The following is a 26,503-nucleotide window of genomic DNA, read 5'->3' as shown; positions in this document are numbered from 1 at the left end:
TGTCCAGTGTTATTTTACACTTGATTACTTTCATTACTGTAGTTTTCCTCAGTCGAGTAGTTTAGCCGTGTTTATTTCAGTTCACTCTTAATTCGGTTGTATTTATTTGTGCTATCTATTTGTGTTTTTAGAGGATTTTGCTTAGTTTTTATCTTCAATTATCAAACTTGAAAAAGTTCTGATACTCGGGGATTTTAACTTCCATACTTCCATAACTCTTCATGTACTGTGGCATCTGAGTTCTTAACACTCACTGAATCATTTCATTTTAAACCGTGTGTTTCTGGTCCTACACATAGAAAAGGCCATACTCTGGACCTTGTTTTTTCTTTAGGCCTGAACATTGACCAATTGAGTGTTATGGACATAAATGTGACAGACCACAGTTGCATATTTCTAATGTTGACTGTCTTCCTTGTAATCCAACATTGCAAACACGCATTATTAGTCAAACTACAGCCGAGACATTTTCTGAGTCATTTGACCCTAGTTCTTTTATTGATTGTAGTGATGCTGAATCTTTTCTTCAGTCTTTTAACAAATAATGTTGCTCCCCTGAAAAGTAAAAGCACATTCCCTAAGAATCCTTGCCCTTGGGTGAATGAAGAAATAATGTCTTTCAGGAGAAAGTGCCGTAAAGTTGAACGTTTGTGGAAATCCACAAGTCTGGAAGTACATAGACTGCATTTGAAGGAGCTTATCACATTGCTTAATGTTATGATAAAACAGGCCAGTGTGGATTATTTTGCCAATCTTGTAACTCTGAACAAGAAAAATCCTAAAGTCCTGTTTGATACTATATCTAAGATTGTCTCTCCCCCTTGCTCCCCAAGTGCCTGTGCACTCAAAGTCGGATTGTAACAGGTTTTTACACGCCTTTGTAAACAAGGTGCAAGATATTAGAACTACTATAAACCCATATCTTGAGATTATATCCTATGGTTTAGCTTCCTCATACTCTTGGGATACTTTTTCACCTGTCACTTGCGAGGATATTAAGGGTTTATTAAGTAAAGTGAAACCATCCTCAAGCCCGCTTGATGTATTGCCGACTTCATTGCTACTAAATGTGTTTGATTTAGTCGGACCGTATGTTGTTAGACTGATTAACCTTTCCCCTTTTAACCGGTTCTGTGCCTAGCTGTTTTAAACAAGCAGTTGTCAGCCCCTTACTGAAGAAACCTAATTTGGATTCTTTTGGCCTTTTTTATCTAAAATCCTAGAGAGAGTGGTGGCGGGACAGCTGACTTCATTTCTTGATGGAAAAAATTTGTTTGATAAATTTCAGTCAGGTTTTCGCAAATGCCATTCAACTGAGACTGTGCTTCTTAAAGTATCAAGTGACATTCTGATGGCTGCTGACTCTGGACAGTACACTGTATTGGTTTTACTTGACCTATCGTCTGCATTTGATACGTTGGACCATACAGTATTGATGAATCGGCTACGTAATGAAATGGGGTTTTCTGGGTCTGTTCTAAAATGGTTCACCTCTTACTTGAGTGATAGATCATTTTGTGTGTCTATTAATAACATTTTGTCAGAAATGACCCCTCTGTCATATGGAGTTCCTCAGGGTTCGGTTTTAGGTCCTATTTTGTTTTTATTGTATATTAGCCCTCTTGGTGAAATTATTCGTAATTTTAATAATGTGTCTTATCACTTTTATGCTGATGACATTCAGTTGTACTGCTCATTCAAAGAATCAGAGTTAGGTAAATTAACTGATTTATTGCAACGCCTGTCATGCATTAAGACTTGGTTATACAACAATTATTTACAACTGAATACAAAAAAAGACTGAAACTTTGATCATTGCTCCAGAACAAAAAATACCCCAAATTAACAACACCTCTGTTCCTTGGACTCATCCGTCCAGTTGAGCCTAAGAAACCTTGGCGTTTTGTTCGACCAATCGATGTCTCTGGATGGTCATTCTAGACAGTTGGTCAGAAACTGTTTTTATCATTTGAGAAATATCTCTAAACTGAGAACAATATTGGCCAAAGCTACCATGGAGATGATCATTCATGCTTTTATCTCTTCAAGGTTAGATTATTGTAATCCTCTTTTTACTTGTTTTAACAAAGTTTCTCTGAACCGTCTCCAACTGGTGCAAAACGCAGCAGCCAGGCTGTTAACAGGAACCAACAGAAGGGCACACTGGCTTCCAGTAAAATTTTGAATTGATTATAAAATTTAAGTTTTAACTTTTAGAGCACTTCATGGCCAGACCCCCCAAATATATCGCAGACATGTTGACCCCTTATTTTTCCTTCCGCACTCTTCGTTCCTCAGGTCAAAATCTCCTGATTGTCCCTAAAACCCGCCTTAAAACTCGGGGAGACCGCTCCTTTCAAGCAGTTGCTCCCAAACTGTGGAAAGCTCTGCCACCGTCGCTGAGTGTGGCCGATTCTGTTGATACTTTTAAAAAACAGCTGAAGACACTTCTATTCAGACCAGCTTTCAGTGACTGAACTATTACGTTTCATGTTTCGTATGATGTTTCTTAATTGTTAAAATTGTTAACTTGCTACATGTAAAGCACTTTGTGATTTTATCTGTGATAGGTGCTATATAAATAAAGTTTACTTACTATCGTTTACAATTTGTTTATTTGTTCTTATTTTATTTATCTGGATTGTTCTGTTTACTATTTGTATTTTTTTTTTTTTTTTGGAAATGTAGTTTAATGATTATCTAAATATATATATATACACAGTATATATATTCAAAACTTTAAGAGATGATAAGTGATCTCAAAATATCATATTCAAGTGGGAAATTCCAGTATCATGACAACACTAGTCAGTAGTATATGTAGATGAACAATGTTCACTCGTTCTCAGTGTTACTGCGTAAGTCCGCTGGATGATGACACCTTTGACAGCTCCATGACTTTCATGAGAACAGCCGTTTCTGTCAGATTTCCCCTCCGTTTGGACTAAAACACTGTATTCATGATCATCCAGTTTGAAATGTTGACTATAAACAGTTTTTTTTCCAGATTCTTTCCGTATTTATGATGATTTGCAACCTTTAGTGATCTTCACTGAAACTGAACGTAACTCGCTCCCGCTAAACATTTACTCTTCGACTTCTTGCACCCGGGAACGATACTGCTCTAAAATGACTAAATGACTATAGTGACCAAAAATGACTAAAAGTTGACTAAATGACTAAAAGGGAAGACAATAGCCTTTTCCCAATTTTTTTCCCACTTTTCTACTCTATCCACCTTATTCCTGACGAGTTTACTATGTTTTGAATTATGGGAGGCACTTCCGGTTTGGGGAACTTCCATTCAAAAAGACTGAAACATATAATTTAAAATGGTAAGTTTGCCCTACAAATAAAGCTGATCGTCAGTTTCCCTTCATGATTTATGTTCAGACATCATGATAATAACGTTATACTTGGTATTTTAATGTGACGTTATAACAAGAATATCTACGGCAAGAGCTGTTTTCAGTCCCTGCTTCTTTTCCTCGTGACTATTTTCTTTTTCCCTTTACAATCCGCTGTAAAAGTATGAAAAAGGCCAACATATACTCCACATTTGTGGTCTGTTCTCCCGAATTTAATTTATGATATTCCATTAATGATTCACTGGAATGCCTGAAGAATATCTCGTTATTCTCCTCAAATCCTCACGTCTGTTTCCAGGTTTGTTTTCACAGGTAAATGCAATTTATAATCTGTCAAAATGACGGAAATCACTTTAAATAGTGTCACGTAATGCTGAAGTTAATGAACATTTTTGATTAATGCAACATAAGTTACATAATACAGATATATATAGTATATTACTACAGTGATATTTAACCCGTCCGTTACTGCTGTGGAAAGACTCGAGCTTTGGGGTGATTTGTTCTGTTGAAATCCCTTGTTGATGCTTTTACACTTTTAAATGTCCTTTTAATGTTGGATGGTTGAAGGGTGAGTAGATTAATGTCATCTCATCGTGACACTTTAACGTGTTCATAGAGCGAGCCTTTCACTGATTGTTTACAGCTTAAGTTACACCCATAATTAACGCAAAGCATCATGGGGCTCAGGGATAAGGTGGATAGGCAGTCAAGTTTTACTGAAAGCCCATTTTGCCAGCAGTTCAGAACCTCTTTAACCGTTAGAAACTACACATGATTGTACAGAAAAAACTAAAACAGTGGTTGAAAAAACAAAAAGCACACCATCTTAAATAAATAAATGTAAATGGATAGCACACAGAACTAAAACCATCTATAACACACACTGCATTGACTGCAGAAATCAGTGTGGAAACACTGCACTGTAATTAACTCAAAGACATTTGCATACCAGAGGCGCGCTTCTTAATGAGTTTCAGATAGTTGAGGATCGTGCACCGCGTGTCGACGTCCACCTCCATGTTCTCCAGGTAGCTGTTCAACATCGGGATCAGCCCGTGAAACACCCCTTCCTGAACACACACACATCAAACAGAGGAACACACTTAAAGACGGGTGAAACACCCCTTCCTGAACACACACACACACACACACATCAAACAGAGGAACACACTTAAAGACGGGTGAAACACCCCTTCCTGAACACACACACACACACACACACACACACACACCTGAACACACACACACACACACACACACACACACACACACACACACACACACACCTGAACACACACACACACACACACACACACACATCAAACAGAGGAACACACTTAAAGACGGGTGAAACACCCCTTCCTGAACACACACACACACACCTGAACACACACACACCTGAACACACACACACACACACACACACACACACACACATCAAACAGAGGAACACACTTAAAGACGGGTGAAACACCCCTTCCTGAACACACACACACACACACATTAAACAGAGGAACACACTTAAAGACGGGTGAAACACCCCTTCCTGAACACACACACACACACACATCAAACAGAGGAACACACTTAAAGACGGGTGAAACACCCCTTCCTGAACACACACACACACACACATCAAACAGAGGAACACACTTAAAGACGGGTGAAACACCCCTTCCTGAACACACACACACACACATTAAACAGAGGAACACACTTAAAGACGGGTGAAACACCCCTTCCTGAACACACACACACACACACACACACACACATCAAACAGAGGAACACACTTAAAGACGGGTGAAACACCCCTTCCTGAACACACACACACACACACACACACATCAAACAGAGGAACACACTTAAAGACGGGTGAAACACCCCTTCCTGAACACACACACACACACACACACACACACATCAAACAGAGGAACACACTTAAAGACGGGTGAAACACCCCTTCCTGAACACACACACACATCAAACAGAGGAACACACTTAAAGACGGGTGAAACACCCCTTCCTGAACACACACACACACACACCAAACAGAGGAACACACTTAAAGACGGGTGAAACACCCCTTCCTGAACACACACACACACACACCAAACAGAGGAACACACTTAAAGACGGGTGAAACACCCCTTCCTGAACACACACACACACACACCAAACAGAGGAACACACTTAAAGACGGGTGAAACACCCCTTCCTGAACACACACACACACACACCAAACAGAGGAACACACTTAAAGACGGGTGAAACACCCCTTCCTGAACACACACACACACACACACACACACACACACACACACACACACACATCAAACAGAGGAACACACTTAAAGACGGGTGAAACACCCCTTCCTGAACACACACACACACACCAAACAGAGGAACACACTTAAAGACGGGTGAAACACCCCTTCCTGAACACACACACACACACATTAAACAGAGGAACACACTTAAAGACGGGTGAAACACCCCTTCCTGAACACACACACACACACACACACACATCAAACAGAGGAACACACTTAAAGACGGGTGAAACACCCCTTCCTGAACACACACACACACACACACACACACACATCAAACAGAGGAACACACTTAAAGACGGGTGAAACACCCCTTCCTGAACACACACACACATCAAACAGAGGAACACACTTAAAGACGGGTGAAACACCCCTTCCTGAACACACACACACACACACCAAACAGAGGAACACACTTAAAGACGGGTGAAACACCCCTTCCTGAACACACACACACACACACCAAACAGAGGAACACACTTAAAGACGGGTGAAACACCCCTTCCTGAACACACACACACACACACACACACACACACACATCAAACAGAGGAACACACTTAAAGACGGGTGAAACACCCCTTCCTGAACACACACACACATCAAACAGAGGAACACACTTAAAGACGGGTGAAACACCCCTTCCTGAACACACACACACACACACACACACACACACACACACACACATCAAACAGAGGAACACACTTAAAGACGGGTGAAACACCCCTTCCTGAACACACACACACACACCAAACAGAGGAACACACTTAAAGACGGGTGAAACACCCCTTCCTGAACACACACACACACACACACACACACACACACACACACACACACACACACACCAAACAGAGGAACACACTTAAAGACGGGTGAAACACCCCTTCCTGAACACACACACACACACCAAACAGAGGAACACACTTAAAGACGGGTGAAACACCCCTTCCTGAACACACACACACACACACACCAAACAGAGGAACACACTTAGGCCTTGTTTACACTGTCAGTGAAATGTGACCCAATTCCGATTTTTTGCTCACATGTGACACAGATCCGACGTGTTCTATGACAGTGTAAACAGAAAAAAAAATACTATGGAAGTCAATGGGGTCCATCAACTGTTTGGTTACCGACATTCTTCAAAATATCTTCTTTTGTGTTCAACAGAACAGAGAAACCCATACAGGTTTAGAACAACACGAGGTTGAGTAAGTGATGACACTTTTTTTCATTTTTGAGTGAACTATCCCTTTAACATTTCGGACCTACTTCTCTTGTAAGCCCGCCACAATCTGCTCCCACCAGTCCTGAGATCTCTCTCACACACAATAACTGAAGCATGTGTGCAATGATGGCACTTTTCGTCCTCCTCCGCCTCATAATCATGGTGATGTTTGGTGAACTTCGCATATATCACAGAGCTAGCATCAAGCATATTTCGCGTCCGCCCATCTGTGCAAGAACCCCCTTTAAGCATGCGCGATGTTTCAGATAGTATGGCAAGTGTAAACACATGAATCGGATATGGGTCACAGTTGAAAGAACGTGTAAAACGGACGGTCGAAAAAAATCGGATAAAGTTAACAAATTAGAATTGGGCATCAAGACCTGCAGTGTAAACGAGGCCTATGAGCAAAATAATCGGAATTGGGTCACATTTCACTGACAGTGTCACACAGTGTAACACACACACATCAAACAGAGGACCACACTTAAAGACGGGTGAAACACCCCTTCCTGAACACACACACACACACACCAAACAGAGGAACACACTTAAAGACGGGTGAAACACCCCTTCCTGAACACACACACACACACACCAAACAGAGGAACACACTTAAAGACGGGTGAAACACCCCTTCCTGAACACACACACACACACACACACCAAACAGAGGAACACACTTAAAGACGGGTGAAACACCCCTTCCTGAACACACACACACACACATCAAACAGAGGAACACACTTAAAGACGGTGGGAGAGCAGAGAAACACACACCTTCCCGTTGATGATGGTGTCAATGCTCATCAGTGTGAACTCTTCCCCGTCACTCGCGTCGCTCTCCACCCCGTTCTGAGCCGCGGACGGCGGGTCCAACACTGGGTTACAGCCTGGAGATAATCAGAATCATGCAAGAATTCTTTAACTCAGACCTGCAAACTCACGAGAGGTGAACAAGTAAACGGCTGTGGGGGGTTCTGGGGGTTCAGGAGATAATGTGTGCGATTATGATTAAGACTAGCTTATGCACTATATGTGACCCTGGACCACAAACACAGAGTTGTTTCATTGAAACAAACAGTCCGAAAGAACCAGTTCACGGAAAAGAATCAGACTTATCATCACTATGTAATTATAGATGTTGTTACAGAAATGAATTACATGCAGTTATTGTTAAATACATGTTTTTATATTGTACTTGTATGTACACAAGTGCACTGAAGCAAATAATTCATTTAAAAGTGTACATAGTAGTTAAAGAGACTTAATATACAGTAAACGTGGACCCAGCATGCAGTGTCACATGACATGAGTTCAGCTCTGCCTTTATAACACTGATATAAATGATAATGACCTCGGTTTAACTTTACTGTCAACTGACCTTTAAAGACGTCCTTCCGAAAATAAAACATGCCTTCTTGCACGGCATTTCGCTTCTGGGCAACTTTCATATTTTCATCGACCTAAACCAGAAGAGTTGCAAAACATTACAAAAATACAAATGTCTTGGATGCATTTCTACTTTTAATAATATGCACAGTATCTCTGCCAATTAAAATCATTCCTAGAATCACACTTTTTCTGCTGTGCATAAATCAGTTAAAATGCTAAACGTGTAAAAAAACACACACACACGCACACACACACGTACACACACACACACGCACACACACGCACGCGCGCGCGCACACACACCTTTGATAATGGAATGAGGAAATCCAGCTTATAGGACAAGATCACACGGGTGAGAAGAACGATGAATACGACATAAGCAGAGTTCTCAAAATCTGTCAGTTGGACCTGTAAAAAAATAAAAAATTAAATGGTGTTACATAATTATGCATTTCAAAACAAACCCAAAAATGTCACATAGAATAGGGTGAATTTCACAATATCAGTCAAGATCATGTCATGTCATATTTCTGGATGGATGGAGTCTATGTTGACATGCAAAACAACATGCTGTTGTGCTATATTGCATTTTGTATGAAATATTGAAGTTCATAAATAAGTGTTTTGGCACAGCCGGCCGAGTGGCGATATGCACTGTTCTATAATCGGGTTTTATAATGTGTAAGAGCGATGAGTAAAGGACAAGGCACTAGAGCAGCGTTTCCCAAGTCCAATGGCACACTATATAAAAATATAACAAAATTGCACAAACATGCATTGCTTCAAATGTCATATAAATCTAGATATTAGGCTATATTTAAAGTAGTGCTCGCATTTAATGTGAAACTTGAGCTTAAGTCAGATAGAAACACAAGTATGATGTTGTTGGTGATGATAACACAATACATTTATTTGTAGCATTTATTTTCAAATATTTTTGTGAATTTGATCATTTTCCATGGCACACCTGACAACATACTACCAAAATAGTGGTTGGGAGACACTGCATTAGAGTGAAATCTGGCTCTACTTGATGAATTAAAACGTAAAAATGGATTAAAATATTCCATGTTCTGATATTTCTTCACTAATAGTTATTCTATAAATGTTACATTAACAGGTGCATGAAATACTCCGTGGTTCGTGCTTTATTTACACACACACACACACACACACACACACACACACACACACACACACACACACACACACACACACACACACACACACACACACACACACACACACACACACACACACACACACACACACACACACACACAGCACCCTGTATACGTCTAAGCTTGGCTAAACACACAGTCAGTGGAGTCGCATCGGCTAGCATCGTGTGGCACACAGACAGTGTGTGTGTTTAATACCTCCATGGGCCGAAACTCGACTCTCCACCCGATGTCAGAGTTCGGAGGGGGGGGCTTGAACCTCATTGTCTGCCAGTTGGTTGACTGAAGATTCTGGAACATGCAAAATAAAACCATAGTTCATTTTCGCATGCGATATGAACAAATCGTTCCAACTATGTGGCAAACACTGGCCTAATATTAACATTTCCTTATTTGTTAATGTTGATCAATTTGCTAGAACAGTAGAAATCTGATCTTCATTTTAAAGGATTAGTTCACTTCAGAGTAGTAATTTCTTGATGATTTTCTCTCTCCCAAGTCATCCAAGATGTTCATGTCTGTCTTTCTTCAGTCGAAAAGAAATGAAGGTTTTTTAAGCAAAACGTTCCAGGATTTTTCCCATACAGTGACTTCAATGGGGTCCAACAGGTTGAAGGTCCAAATGTGAGTTTCAGTGCAGCTTCAAAGTCTCGACACGATCCAGCCGAGGAATAAGAGTCTCATCTAGACAAACCAGCGGACATTTTATAACAAAATAAACACTTATATACTTTTAACCACAAATGCTCGTCTTGCACGTCCACGACTTCACGCATTACGTAATCAGGTTGACAGGTCAAGCGTGACGTAGGAGGAAACTGTAGAGTAGGGCGAAAAACTCCATCTCATGTACTCCTCCAACTTCAAAATCGTCCAACATCAATGTTTTACCTTTTATTATAAATGCCGTTTGGTTTAGTCTTTGCACGTTTGCTTTGTAAACACTGGGTCTGTTCTTGCTCCTACGTCATGCTTGACCTTTCAACCTGATTAAGTAATGTGTGGCGCATCACAGCTAGTGCAAGACGAGCATTTGTGGTTAAAAGTGTATAAGTGTTTATTTATGTTATAAAATGTCGGCTGGTTTGTCTAGATAAGACTCTTATTCCTCGGCTGGATCGTGTCGAGACTTTGAAGCTGCACTGAAACTCACATTTGGACCTTCAACCCGTTGGACCCCATTGAAGTCACTATATGGAGAAAAATCCTGGAATGTTTTCCTCAAAAACCTTAGTTTCTTTTCGACTGAAGAAAGAAAGACATGAACATCTTGGATGACGTGGGGAGAGTAAATCATCAGGAAATTTGAATTCTGAAGTGAACTACTCCTTTAAATACCTCGAAGTGGTCCGATTCATTCTCGTCATCCAAGTGAATCTTCTCCTGGAAGAGCGACAGCGGGTCTCGGATGAAGAGGTGTGCGATGTGCTGGGCCAGCAGTTTGTCAATGCCTGCAAGAGTGCAAAACACAGCGCGCTTGAACACACTGAACAGAGCTGACGAGAGCACAGTCACGCTTCACACCGTCTGCATCGAGAGCCGCACACCGAACACATCAGGGGCTTTCGCTCCGGGTAGTTATAGGAACTAGCCTCCAGGGTGTTTTCCTGAGAACTAATGGTTCCCCTAGGAACGTTTTCCTGGTTGCATTCGCACCGCCAGTAGGAACTCTGAAGTGACGTGAGACTCGCTTGTTGTTGTGACCTTTATTTTGACAGCGCCGAGAACGACTGAACACACAGCGCTCGCACTCTCCGTGTTCATTAGTGTACGATCTGTCTAACACTCCTGTCTGATATGTTATTAGATAGAACTGTTATATATAGAAAGTAGACAGTATATGAAAAGGTATTAGCATGTGTCGTGTGATTGATGTCCAGTGTTGCTGAGCAGAAATACATAATCATGTTTCTCTTGGTCTCCTCAAAGTTGCGTTGGGTTTTCGCCTCAGCGTAAAGGTCAAGAGGTCAATCTATCAGTTTTCCATGTTCGTAGAGTTAGTTTCTGGAGTAAATATATAGGCTATAATCTGTGTGTTTAAAAATGGCGGGTGCTGGTGTTTTGCATGCGTTCGGCCAATCAGCGAACACTAACGTCACTGTAGATCCTATAGCGCTGGTTTAGACCGACTCTGAAGTATGAGCTCATTTATGTCCCCCATAAGGAGTTCCTACAACTAAACTCGGTCCTAGTTCCTGCGGTGCGAACGCGCCGATAACCGAGAACTTATCTTAGGACTTAGTTCTAGGAACTATGAAAAGGTCCTCCGGTGCGAAAGCCCCTATTATAATCAAAGATGCCGTCTACATTTGCTCTCGTCAACAGGACAAAGAAGTGAGGAAAGTCTTCTCACTGAGGTCGATGTAGACGGGGGGTGTCAGTGTGTGTGTGTTCACCTGCATCGAGGAGCTGCTTGTTGATCTCCTCATCGATGGTCAGCTCAATGTCGTTGTATTTCTCGCCGCAGCAGGAGAGGTAGCTGTCAATCGAATCATACCTGGATTTATTGATCTTGAATTTGTTGTTTTTCAGCGGCTGCAAAGAAACAGATAGAGAATTCATTTTAGAGAGGCCATATTATGTTCACATCACATTTTTTGTGCGCTCAAGTTCGTCCTTCTAAATGTAGATGTGCGACAAGCGCATTCGTGATAGAATGATAGAAAAAATCCCAACTTTTCATACAAGAACCAACGTTCATTATCATATCGCATAATGAGTTATCGCATATCGCATTTTTCTTCAATATCGTGCAGCCCCCACTCGCTAACTTCCCTCCGCCTCGTTCACGCGCTAACTTCCCTCCGCCTCGTTCACGCGCTAACTTCCCTCCGCCTCGTTCACGCGCTAACTTCCCTCCGCCTCGTTCACGCGCTAACTTCCCTCCGCCTCGTTCACGCGCTAACTTCCCTCCGTCTCGTTCATTCGCTAACTTCCCTCCTTCCCTCCGCCTCGTTCACGCGCTAACTTCCCTCCGCCTCGTTCACGCGCTAACTTCCCTCCGCCTCGTTCACTCGCTAACTTCCCTCCGTCTCGTTCATTCGCTAACACTGTGCTCTGATCGGTTGGCTGGATCAGTGTGTTGTGGTTGGTCGAGCGCTTTGAGTGTGTTTGGGAAATGTCCCGCCTCTTACCATAACCGCCAGTTTCAACACACTACTAACTAACTCAACCAGGCCCCGCCCCTTTATTCTTTAATTATTCTGCGCATTAATTATTTAAATGAGGAATACTGTGACGTGTTCGTTCCCAGAAGAAACTCAAGACTACAATGGAGGCGTTTCAGGGAGTTCAGAAACCTTTTTCATGCTCAAACAGCAACATTACACACTAAAGACAGATGAACATGGGAAAAGCACAATAGGTGATCTTTATCGTCTGTGGTTTTTAAAAAAACACACAAAAAAAACCAGAGTGATTTGAAACTGAGGTAAATGCTTGGCCTGGCTGATATATTTGTCTATTTTGAGATATTGGCCTTGGCTGATAACACTGGTCTAAAAAAATGTAAGTCGTTGTCTGATTCAGAGATACACCACACTATTTATTATGTATTTTGATGTGAAGAACATGACAAATAATTGTCTACTGTTTCCAAGATGTTTTAGGATATTTACATTTCAAGTCTATGTATATTGTGTTGACAGTACTTGTCACTTGTAATAGCACGTTAAAATCAGCTAAAGGGTAATATAAATCAGATTTATATGAAACAAACAGCAAAAAAACTATGTATACTGTAGTTCAGTCCTGTCTTCTTGTCTAGTCTCTTGTATTCATGAAATGGAGCATCTCTCGTCTGCAAGCATTGATGTACTCCATTTCCGTTTGTGATGCAAGCTTCGTTATGATTGCATCATCCATGATTATTAGGAATAACATGATGCAACTCATATCATATATAACGCAATACTAGCGTCAGATTGCATCATTCATTGTTTGGCCCTAAAAAGCAAGTACTGTCCAAACCCAGACATAGAGTTATTAACAGATCCAGACAAAGATGTATTTTAGTCATTGAGATCCCATATCTTTATGACTCACTTATCCTCCGCTATTCTTAAGGGTCAAGGGTCATATACACGAACCCAACAGCATATCTTGAAAACTAGAGCCAATCAACAATTTTAAGCATCATTTTGGTTCTCAGTGACCCAGAATTAGTGAAGTTTGACTACATTTATTTCAGAAGACTTTAGCCTGTAAACCAGTTGACATCAGAAGCCGTCAGATCTTCCGACAGCCTTGTTAATTATTACACACGCAGCTTTTATTGTCATTTGACATTAACATTTGTACTTACAAAGTTCTCACTTTGTAAATTCTCATTTGGATGAGATTCGTTTTCTTTCTAAATGATTAACGGAGTCATTTCATGTATGATTCACACAGGTCTGGGATCTCTCTAATTATTACTGAAGTGCGGTGGTCTATTGTAGATGAGGGCGTTACGGATCATCATGTAGTCTGTAATTATAAAATTATATAATTTAGTGAAGGAATTAAGCCCAAAAAACTTGACGGGATAGTTCGCCCAAAAATGAAAATTACCCATGATTTACTCACCCTCAGGTCTAGGTGTATATGACTTTCTTATTTCAGACGAATACAATCAGAGTTATATTAAAAAACATCCAGGCTCTTCCAAGCTTTATAATGGCAGTGAATGGCTGTTTCTGTTTTGAAGTCCATAAAAGTGCATCTATCCATTATAAAAGTGCATCTATCCATCATAAAATTGCATCTATTCATCATAAAAGTGCTCCACACTGCTCCGGGGGGTTAATAAAGGCCTTCTGAAGAGAAGTGAAGACTTTGTGTAAGAAAAATATTCATATTAAACACGTTACAAAGTAAAATTCTAGCTTCCGGCCAAACGATCATACGCAGTCTCAACTCTTCCGCAACTTGTGACGTCAGAAGTAGTGTAGTGTGTCATGGCGTGGCGTAAATATCAGCAGTATGTCGCATTACTCACATAAGTTGCGCTTAGACTTACATGGAATCCATATGTTCGTTTGGCCGGAAGCTAGTTATTTTACTTTATAAAGTTTTAAATATGGATATTTTTCTTACACAAACACATCGCTTCACTTCAGGAGGCCTTTATTAACCCCCTGGAGCCTGTGGAGCACTTTTATCATGGATAGATGCACTTTTATGATGGATAGATGCACTTTTATGATGGATAGATGCACTTTTATCATGAATGGATTCACTTTTATGATCAATAGATGCACTTTTATCATGGATAGATGCACTTTTATGATCAATAGATGCACCTTTATCATGGATAGACGCACTTTTATGATGAATAGATGCACTTTTATGATCAATAGATGCACCTTTATCATGGATAGACGCACTTTTACGATGAATAGATGCACTTTTATGATCAATAGATGCACCTTTATCATGGATAGATGCACTTTTATGATGAATAGATGCACTTTTATGATGGATAGACGCACTTTTATGATGAATAGATGCACTTTTATGATGGATAGATGCACTTTTATCATGGATAGAGGCACTTTTATCATGAATGGATTCACTTTTATGATCAATAGATGCACCTTTATCATGGATAGACGCACTTTTATGATAAATAGATGCACTTTTTTTATGATGGATAGATAATAATAATAATAATAATTCATTACATTTATATAGCGCTTTTCTCTGCACTCAAAGCGCTTTACATAGAAGGGGGAATCTCCTCAACCACCACCAATGTGCAGCATCCACTTGGATAATGCAACGGCAGCCATATTGCGCCAGAACGCCCACCACACACCAGCTTACTGGTGGAGAGGAGACAGTGATGAAGCCAATCAGTATATGGGGATGATTAGGAGGCCATGATGGACAGAGGCCAAGGGGCAAATTTGGCCAGGATGCCGGGGTTACACCCCTACTCTTTCGAAAGACATCCTGGGATTTTTAATGACCACAGAGAGTCAGGACCTCGGTTTTACGTCTCATCCGAAGGACGGATGCACTTTTATGATGGGTAGATGCACTTTTGTCATGAATGGATGCACTTATGATGGATAGATGCACTTTTATGATGGGTAGATGCACTTTTATCATGAATGGATGCACTTATGATGGATAGATGCACTTTTATGATGGGTAGATGCACTTTTATGATGGATAGATGCACTTTTATCATGAATGGAAGCACTTTTATCATGGATAGATGCACTTTTATCATGGATAGATGCACTTTTATGGACTTCAAAACAGAAACAGCAATTCACTGCCATTATAAAGCTTGGAAGAGTCAGGACTTTTTTTTTTTAATATAACTCTTGTAATCGTCTGAAAGAAGAATGTCATATACACCTAGGATGACTTGAGGGTGAGTAAATCATGGGCTAATTTTCATTTTTGGGTGAACTATCCCTTTAAAAACAGTAGGTAATTTGCTCCATAGAGCAAGAAACCCAGAAAAAGGGCAATTTGAAAAGGAAACTATTGCTTTATGAATATGGCCCAAAGTCTTGAGCATTAGTTGTGTTTGTGTGCAGGTGTGAGGTGTCCTCACCTCCAGGCCTCTCTCCTCTCGGGTCCGGTCGTCCACAGACGCAGAGATCACACCCCAACGGCAGTCGATGTCTGAAACCAGTCCGCGATAGAGCGGAGAGGCGGCACTGAGAGCCATCTGCACAAACACACATCAATACTGAGAGCTGAACACTGTGCCTTTCTGGAAACATTAACAACAGAGTCTTAAAAGGTTGTAAAACTGCTAAGCACACAAGACTGTGAAAATGATGACGGTGGGTTATATATTACTTCATGTATAATGGTAAAGATGGTAAATTGTCAACTAGGGTCAAAGTTGGAAGATCCTTTTTTAAAACTCCAATTAAATTCTATTCAATTCAACACAACTTGAATGCTATTTTAATTTTTTAAAAGCAGTCCTACATGCAGTAACATCATGCATGAAAGTTTGCAAGTCCATCTCCCCATATTTACATACATTTTATTAAACAACAGTATAAACAGGAATTTGAATACAGTGGTGAATCATATTTTTTTTCTGGGATGCAAAGTTTTACTTTCTCTGCTGTCCCACTTTATATTAAGTGTCTTTAACTACTATGTACTAATATAAATAAATTATAGATAAATAATATAAATAAAACACTGCATAAAGTTTAGTTTATGATCATGATGCAGAGTGATGAAATTCTATTAGCATGCAGTTGAAAATGAAATGCACTGAAATTCATGATTATGAGAGCAAAAATATGCCCACATATGGGTTTTGTCTTATATTTATATTATATGATATAGTTTAGCCATATCACACAGCAAGAGCAGTTTTGTTCTGAATATCAGCACGATTGCAAATGTGATATTAATTTTATACAATAATCAAGAATTTAATATTGGTACTTTCTAGACAACATTTGTCAGTTTTAATAAAATAGTTCAAAACAAAGTCACAGCCGAACTGTTGCATGTCTCTGAGCAACACACAGCGGTTACTAACGAATCGAGTGAGTCATCGATTCAGTGACTCACTATTAAAGACGGTCACTTGCTTCGTTCCTGAACGAATCAACTGTTTGAATGAGTCGGGTGAATGAATGATTCAATGACTCACTCATTAAGATAGTGATCGCCACCTCGCGCTGGCGGTTTTAGTTTCATATTTAGAGTATCATTTTTCATTCATGCCACCTCTGAGCTGCATTAAACAGTGTAAATATCCCTAAATGCCACTTTAGATGCACTTCTGAAAAAAAAAAAAATTTAAGGCCACATTATAGCCTTAAAAGTTTATGTGTAATAAATTATATGTCGAAACAGAATATTTCTTTCTAAAGCTACTTTGGTAACACTTTACAATAACGTCTCATTTGTTAACATTAATGTATTAACTAACATGAACTAGCTATGATAAATATATTTGTTACTGTATTTATTAATCATTAATTAATAAAAATCCAGCTGTTCATTGTTTGTTCATGTTAGTTCACAGCGCATTAATGTTAACAAATACAACCTTTGATTTTAATAATGTATTAGTAAACGTTAAAATGAACATTATCAAAGATTAATAAGTGTAGTTCATAACAAGTGTATGTTAACTAATGTTAACTAATGTAACCTTATTGTAAAGTGTTACCGCTACTTTTTGTATTGTCTCTTCAATGCTTTTCTCATCTAACACAATAATGACTTTAAATGAAAAAAATTTGGGAGCGTGTGGGGGGAGGGGGGGTCATTTCTCAGCGAAAATTGATGTGCGATTAATTAGATAAAAATGTTAATCACTTGACAGCCCTAATTTAAATTAATCACTTGATACAATGCACTTATTGTGTGCATACATGTTTTTACAAAACAAAATACCTGAATGTAATTACAGCTATAATTAATTTCTGCAATTGCATCTATAATTACACTGTTGACACCTTAACCCACTCATACCAACAAACATACAAAACTACCTAACTTTTTTTAATGCAAGTACATAGTAAAGACATCTAATATAAAGTGTGCCCTTCTCTGCTAGCTTGTGTTTCACATGATTCTTTCGATATGATTCATTCACATCACTTCCATCAGAGACAGTCTGCCCGTTTTGTTTTCAACATGACTTGGGTAACACTTTATTTTACATTTACTCACCAGTAATAGTATTAACAGTAAATTATGCATAATTACATGCAATTAACCCTCAACTAAATCCTAATCCTACCCTAACCCTATAGTAAGTACATGTAGCTGCTAGGGCTGTGACGGTGGCAGTTTTTTACCACTGCGGTGGTAATGGACCAACTACCGGCGGTGGTGCAGTGGTTTGGGGGTTGTTGTGAAATAAAAAAAAACAAAGAAACGACAAACTAAAGCCTGGAAAGTATTGAAATAAATATCAGTAAATACTGGTAACTTAAATAATATAATAAAGTTGAATCTATTTAAAAAACAAAAACGTTTAATATTTCCACACAAAGACGTGTGATATAGCCTTCCGCTCTGTGCTTTGAGAGGGATGTGGGACACGAACAGGAAAGAGACCATCGATCTCTTTTCTGATATCTTCATGTTTTCTACTTGTTGTAATAGGTATGAAGACCGAATTTGATCTTCCACAAGGGCAAGGCATTTAGGCTATGTTTGATATTGCGCTGCCAGAGAAAGCGAAACAAAATCACCTGCGCGTGTGAAACGCGCTTTACAAATAAACTTGACGCGCCTTACCAATTACCATATGTCTAATAACAAGCACAAACCGTAGGCTATCTGTCCTACAGCGTTTTTTCTACTTTACCACAGGAAAGAATACGACAAAAGAACCGGCAAAAGTAATGATTAGGAATGTGTCAAATATAGCAAGGAGACATTTGAATTGTTTATTAATAAACTAGTGTTTTCTGTGTCAGTGTCGGCTGCAAAGATGAAGTTGACGATGCTGACCCGTCATCTTCGCAGTGAACGCGCGTGACAAATGCACACTTTATACGGAATTCATAAGCATATGCTAGTCGGTTTATTTTCGTTTTGAAAGTAGACAATTCAAGCTTTCTATATGGAATAACTAATGGAATATTGTTAAATTCGCTGATAATCGGATGACCAGATCGCAAACCAGAATTCAAAGCGGACAAAGCTTAAATTTATGGGCTCACGCACAACTCTCTCATTCATCATGAATCCAAACTTTTCCATGGCTGCAATGTAAGATTTAATTGCTAACCTATTATTTCTTGTGTAAACAAAGCTTTGTGCTCCACTCGTGTCATAATGTTCATGTAATGACCACCACCGGTGCTACTCAGCCACCGCAGTGGCGCTTTACAACCGCGGTGGTGCGGTTGTCAAGTTTACCGGCACAGCCCTAGTAGCTGCTTAATATTACTCAGTACTTAAATGTTTAATTACACTGTAACGAGTGTAACCTGACTTGGTTTGTAATTGCGGTTCTTGTTGCGCTTTATTTACTTTTTGCCTTTGTCACTCAGTTGAAATATAACATGGACAGCTCTGAGACTTTGCATTCCTCTAACCCGTGTTCTCTTACCACTATTGGACAGAAAACAGCCAGTTGGTCATAGAGGTAGCGCGCCTCTCTGATGCTGCAAGCCTGGAAGGTCACCTGTAACATAGATCCGATGTCAGTCACATGACCCCAGTATTGTCAATGCAAGTCGAAGAGAGAGAACGTGACTTCACCTGCAGGCAACAGTTGCCCATGCCAAAGCCCATGGCGTCCATGTAGATGTGATCGGGCAGGGCTCCCCGGGCCGCTTCTCCATCGTCCTCTGCAAACGTCTCCACAAACGGAGACGGGGTGTTTTTATCTTTGAAAACTGAGAAGGACACAGAAGTCAAAAGATGAGCCATTCGAAATGCGACAGAAAACATGCAGCAATATACAGTAAAACTAACATTTATTCAGACACCTTGCTATCTTCACTTACATAAATTAAACTATGTGAACCAGTGTCCTACACCCACTAGCAAAAAAAAATAAAAAAAATAAAATATGGTGTATGATTAATTTTCGGAGCTTCTGAAACTAAACAAATTTGACTTTTTGCAGAATGTCCTCCCAAGCTTGCAGGAGCGAAGCGATAAAAGTAGTGATGCCGATATATCGGCCACCGTATCAGTATCGTACAATATTCGGTCATTTTTAATGTCATCGTTTTCGGGCCGATAAGAAAATTTGGTCGATATATTATTAAAACTGATAAATAATGGATTATTTCCTTCACCTGAGACACTTCAGATTCGCACTTGATGGTTTTGAACTGCTTGAAATATGATTTGAATCAAAAAAGAAAATACGGTTCAGTGCAACATGTGCAGCGTCTGTCATATCGGCCACATAACATTATAATGAGAACATCATTATAATTGTGTGCTTGGGACATGACTTTTAATCATGAGACTTTTCTTTTTGTAATCAGGTCTTCAAAAATTATTAAAAATAATTGAATTTGGATTTATCGGCCAATATATCGGTTATCTGCTTTCAAATATGTAAGGGTTAATATGCCCGACGAGGTGTCCATTGTCAGGTATTAATGGACGACGGCGAGGCGTGAACCGTCCGACGCGCAGCGGCCTCCGCCGAAGTCCATTAATACCTGACAGTGGACACCTCGTCGGGCATTAACCCGCTTATACCATGGTCACTTGCCAAATAACACATTTTTAAAACATTAGTTTATATTTTAATTAGTTTTACAATCGAAATCTAAAGTTTTTACAAACAATAACTTGGTTTCCCTGGTTATGCCTGATTTAGCAACCGGAGATATTTATAGTCCGCTCAGCTCTAGAACCCTTCAGTTTACTGCCTGTTGCTATGGTTACTCACAGCTGATGTAGCCAGCGCATTTATTTAGTAATTTCGAACGGTAAACAGTCAGTTTCACCAGAACTCCTTTACTAGGTGTCCTCTATCACTTTTTAATGGACACCCTGCAGCCAATCAGAATCGAGTATTCACCCAGACCATGGTATAAAAAGAGTTATCGGACAAAAATATATCGGTGCATCCCTAGATAAAAGCGCCCTCTTTCACAGGAATCTGTATCCTAAATTGCTGCAATGTGAATAGGGGCCTTCTTTATGTCATTTATGTCATCACTGGGTAGCTCCGCCCACTGTGAAATCTCATTGGTCCAAAAATCCTGCTTAGGAAACATTACGATTTTGCAAAACGTCCCTTATGCTCACCAAAGCTGCATTTATTAGATAAAAATACAGTAAGAAACCGTTTTATTGTGAAATATTAGTATACTATTTTCAATGTGAATATATATATAAAAAAGTAGTAATTTATTCCTGTGATCAAAGCTGAATTTTCAGCATCATTACTCCAGTCTTCAGTGTCACATGATCCTTCAGAAATCAGTATAATATGATGATCTGATGCTTAGGAAACATTTATGATTATTATCAATGTTGAAAACATTACAAAATGTAATTCTTTTTTTAACATTAGGCTTCAAAAAATATAACATTACATTTTAGTGAACTTCAAACAGTCCTCACATAAACCCATAATCAATGTCATATTTCCCTGTGCCCTTCCTGTCTAACACATACAGAACAATATACAGTATAGAGTAGATCAAATGAAACCAGACATATAGGGTTTATTTTATTTCCAGAGCAAGATTGACTTACAGAAACAACTCTAATATCTATAATTTACACAAAAAACAAAAATCAAAAGACTTACTTGGCACGTTAATCGCCACCTTTTCTCCCCTCCGGTGGCGTATGTTTCTGGTCAGAGTGCTGTAACACACACTGATGCATTAGTCAAAGCATCCACACCTCATTCAGCTGCAGCCAATATTTAGAAACATTACATAGTTACACAGTGCAGGATGAGTTATGTGCTTAGAGTTAGTGGCTGGTTGAAATCTTCAACTTACTGTAACCTCATCCTTCCCTAAATTAATTTTTTTAACATTGAGTGTCCATCAGAGGGATCCAAGACCCTAGGACTTTTGTCACACTTGAACCACGAATACACACAAAAAATGTATGGATTCGAGGAGTTTTGTGGTTGAAATTTAAAAAGAGTAAAAATCCTTCCCTCGCGGGTCAATTTGACACCCTTAGGAATTAACGGAATGCGAGGAATGCTTCAGGACACTTAGAAAAACCTAAAAATGCTCAAAATTCTAAATTAAAATGCTAAAACTTTACCAAAAAAAAAAAAAAATTATAATGTCTACATGTGTATCGGAATGCATACTGAAGAGAAACTGACTTTAGGACCCAGCGGAACAGCTCATTTGCTCCTTATACAGCTATAAGGCCATCTAGACTAGAGTCATGAAATATCATCTTATATTATTATTTTCTACAAGAGGTCTGCAAAGACACACAACGGAAGATATTTTGAGCTGAATTAAAAGCATTTTAATTAAAAAGTTATTTTGAATACAAGTTGAAAGAGAGTGAGGAATGTGCTTAAATTACTTTTTATTTATTATTTATTGATCAAATCTAGTAATTTAAAGGTAAATAAAAAAAAATCTCCAAAAAATTGCATTTAAAAATAGAAAAAAATATTATCAAAATGAAATAAAATAAGCTTTCTGGAAAAATTATAAATATTTTTTTAATAGTGCGAGAGAAGGATGAGGGGTAAATATGAGCAAACATAAATGGTAGCACCAATACTTTTAGAGAGAGCAGATGAACAGCGTGTCTAAGGCTCTCAGCTACTGGTATGTGAAAGATCATTGTCTGTTGAACCGGTTTCCCATAACCCCCCTGAAATGCCTCGGTGCTCTAGCTTACACAAACAACTTCACATTGTTCTGCATCAGATGACACTTCAAACACACTCAGCTGCAAGGTCAACTCACACTGTCTCGTTCGGATATGAAACCGATAGCTGTTAGTGGCCTGGGTCACATGATCTCTCACCTGAATCTGGGGTGTGTGTTGATGGCCTCGTCGGGGAAGAAGAGAGATTTCGACACCCCTTTTTCAACAGGTGTGGGTTTGTGTTCTGGCAGTGTGAAGCCTGGGCAGCCTAACCTACAAAACACACACACACAAAATATATAGCCAACACATTTGCATCGTACATTGCAACTCTACACGTGATTACACGTGATTTAAAGGGGTGGTTGATAATGATTTAATTTTTCTAACTTTAGTTAGTGTGTAATGTTGCTGTTTGAGCATAAACAACATCTGCAAAGTTCAAGCTCTTGAAGCTCCGCCCCCTGTGCAAGTGAGCAGCAGCTCATTTGCATTTAAAGGGACAGACACAAAAACGGTGCGTTTTTTTGCTCACCCTCAAAAAGTGACAATTTTAACATGCTATATAAAAATATCTGTGGGGTATTTTGAGCTAAAACTTCACATACACACTCTGGGGACATCAGAGACTTATTTTACATCTTGTGAAAAGGGCATTATACCACCCCTTTAAAAGCATTGAAAGGCAAATCTGCCTGCATCTTTTATCAGGGTTAATAAAGCCTGTGGGGTCAAAGGGCGAATGTTATCTACACAGACGAGGCACACCCAACTCATTCAAACAGATTTTAGCTTGGAAGCAAATCAAGTTTCATCATTTTTATTCTTCTGTCACAAGCCATACACACACTGCCGTTCAAAAGTTTGGGGTCGGTAAGATTTTTTTATGTTTTTAAAATAAGTCTCTTCTGCTCACCAAGGCTGCATTTATTCCATTTTTATTTTTATTTTTTAAAAACAGTAATATTGTGAAATATTATTATGCTTTAAAATAACTGTTTTCTATGTGAATATCTAGTAAAGTGTAATTTATTCCTGTGATCAAAGCTGAATTTTCAGCATCATTACTCCAGTCTTCAGTGCCACATGATCCTTCACAAATCAGTATAATAAGATGATTTGACGCTCAAAAAAACCCCATTAATTATCATTATCAATGTTGATGAATAGAAAGTTTAAAAGAACAGCATTTATCTGAAATAGAAAGCTTTTGTAACATTAAAGACTACCGTTCAAAAGTTTGGGGTCAGTACGAATTTATTTTAAAGAAATTAATACTTTCATTCAACAATGATGTAAAGTGACAGTAAAGACATTTATAATGTTACAAAAGATAATAAATAAATGATGTTCATTGAACTTTCTATTAATCATAGAATCCTGACAAAAATGTACACAACTGTTTTCAACATTGATAATCATAAATGTAATAATATTTCACAATATTACCGTTTGTTTTGTAGTTTTATCGATCCCAAACTTTTTGAAAAGCAGTATATACATTATATACATATATACGAGGGCTCGGCCAAAAAATGTATTTTTTCGATGAATCGTTTTTTTTAAATGTGGTCGATTCAAAAATTTCAAAGGGCACGAATCGATTTTTTTCCATGTTTATTTATTGATCACCCAAAAGCCAGTATTAGTTTTTTCCTACACTGTTCAGTCTCCATGTTACAGCTAATGCTGTGAGATTATATGTGTTTTATCTTAAACATAAAATAACCTGATCGTGTTTGATCAAGGCATCGGTTCTGACACGTCCAATTTTCAGCATACATTTTTCATCTTGCATCAAAATCCTAAAATCCTGTCTATTCATTGCATTTGAAATACAGAGTTGGGCTCTGTTTTAATGTACCTAAAATAAAATAAAAAGAGTTTAATATACAGGTTTGTGGCTCTTAATTTCTTTTTATTAATTAACCACTTGTAAACTTATGTTCACTGTTCTTTATAAAATATAGGATTTGTATTAAATCTATATTCATTGAGTCGAATCGGAATCAAAAATCGAATTTAGAATCGAAATCGAAAATCAAATTGAGAGCTTGCGAACATCCTAATCGATACCCAGCCCTAATACATACATACTGAATAAGAAGATCTCCTTATAACTGGAACAACTATACAGACTCAATAAATCACTGTCATTTATATGAGAACTTCTGATGCAGCCCAAAACAGTCGTGTTGTTAATTATGTGGGTGAACACTAAACAGTCCATTTATCTAGGAGAAATAAACACGCTGTCCAGAGAGTAGGAGTGGGCAGTGTGACCAGTTACACCACTTCATGAAGATATCGAGACACACACACACAGGGTTAAAGCTAAAGTTAAAATAATAATGTTTTTCTCAATTTCTCCTCAGCCAAACCCCATTCAATCCACAGCCCGTCACACACCCAGTCTAAGAGCAGTTTTTTCTTCTTCTTGTAATTAGGAGTGTAGTGAGTACATGCTTTACCTCCACAAATGAAATATAAGAACATTTGCATTTAAAGAAAGGCCATTTTGAACTGCATTTCTATTAAGCCTCTTTCACACAGCGCATTGATCCCGGGAAATTGGCGTAAAATTGCTAGAGTGCCTTCTGTGTGAACGCAAACACGTCCCAGGATCGATGCCAGGATTGATGCCGGGATGGGGATCTAGTAACATTTCTGGGATCAGTCCCGGAACGTGCCCTGTGTGAACAAAAGCCAGGACCAATGCCGTAAGGGGTGTTTTGCTGCTCTTCATTATATGCACGAAAAATGGCAGAGGTCCTGACCTCTGGGACCTCAACGGTGGGTACGGCCCTGGGCACGAGTAAGACCTCTGGGACCTCAACGGTGGGTACAGCCCTGGGCACGAGTAAGACCTCAGAAACCTCAATGGTGGGTACGGCCCTGGGCACGAGTAAGACCTCAGAGACCTCAACGGTGGGTACGGCCCTTGGCACGAGTAAGACCTCAGAGACCTCAACGGTGGGTACGTCCCTGGGCACGAGTAAGACCTCAGAGACCTCAACGGTGGGTACGTCCCTGGGAACGAGTAAGACCTCAGAGACCTCAACGGTGGGTACGTCCCTGGGCACGAGTAAGACCTCAGAGACCTCAACGGTGGGTACAGCCCTGGGCACGAGTAAGACCTCAGAAACCTCAACGGTGGGTACGTCCCTGGGCACGAGTAAGACCTCAGAGACCTCAACGGTGGGTAAGGCCCTGGGCATGAGTAAGACAGGATCATTAGATGCGCAATATATCGGGAGACACATGGAGTGGGTCAGACATGATTTTGACCACTTCATTAAAGGGATACTTCAGGATTTAGCATTAAGCTTTGTATTAGTAGAAAACCTGTCCGGCGGGCGAGATCGTTCAAAATGTACGGGATTCAGCTTTTGCTTTCTGCAGTCGCCATTCATGTTTACATGCACACCTTTTGTTTCAATCTAACTGAATTCATTCCGATTGGTGAGTCTGAATGTAGTGTTTACATGAACGCTAAACAAGTAATCGGTTGATGTGCGTTTTACCATTGCTAAGAAAATTCCCGCTCCTCCGTGAGAGATGCAAGACCCGGCGCGTCTCAGTAATGACGCCACCGGCCTCGCGCCGTTCTCCCGCGGCCGTCAGCCTCGTCCTGCTCGTCACAGTAAACATAATGAATGGCGACTGTAGAACGCAAAAGCCGAATCCCAGACATTTTGGGCGATCTCTAAATCCCTGGCA

At 39.5% G+C, this 26,503-nt stretch overlaps 1 protein-coding gene across 1 annotated transcript in view; it reads right to left on the bottom strand.

Moving 5' to 3' along the window:
• The window catches only part of gclc (glutamate-cysteine ligase, catalytic subunit), a 39,316-nt gene that overhangs the window by 1,348 nt on the left and 11,465 nt on the right, over positions 1 to 26,503 (bottom strand). The window contains exons 4-15 of the mRNA XM_082153896.1: positions 22,943 to 23,056; positions 21,738 to 21,796; positions 19,715 to 19,851; positions 19,563 to 19,637; positions 16,068 to 16,184; positions 11,914 to 12,052; positions 10,856 to 10,968; positions 9,716 to 9,808; positions 8,640 to 8,744; positions 8,326 to 8,407; positions 7,722 to 7,834; positions 4,321 to 4,441 (exon numbers count right to left, since the gene is read on the bottom strand). Of these exons, the coding sequence (XP_082010022.1) occupies positions 4,321 to 4,441; positions 7,722 to 7,834; positions 8,326 to 8,407; positions 8,640 to 8,744; positions 9,716 to 9,808; positions 10,856 to 10,968; positions 11,914 to 12,052; positions 16,068 to 16,184; positions 19,563 to 19,637; positions 19,715 to 19,851; positions 21,738 to 21,796; positions 22,943 to 23,056 (1,268 nt within the window). The remainder of the gene's footprint in view (positions 1 to 4,320; positions 4,442 to 7,721; positions 7,835 to 8,325; positions 8,408 to 8,639; positions 8,745 to 9,715; positions 9,809 to 10,855; positions 10,969 to 11,913; positions 12,053 to 16,067; positions 16,185 to 19,562; positions 19,638 to 19,714; positions 19,852 to 21,737; positions 21,797 to 22,942; positions 23,057 to 26,503) is intronic.

This window comes from Leuciscus leuciscus, assembly GCF_965113295.1.
Source record: "Leuciscus leuciscus genome assembly, chromosome: 22".
Classification (NCBI taxonomy): Eukaryota; Metazoa; Chordata; class Actinopteri; order Cypriniformes; family Leuciscidae; genus Leuciscus; species Leuciscus leuciscus.
This window is presented reverse-complemented; position numbering and strand designations above follow the sequence as displayed.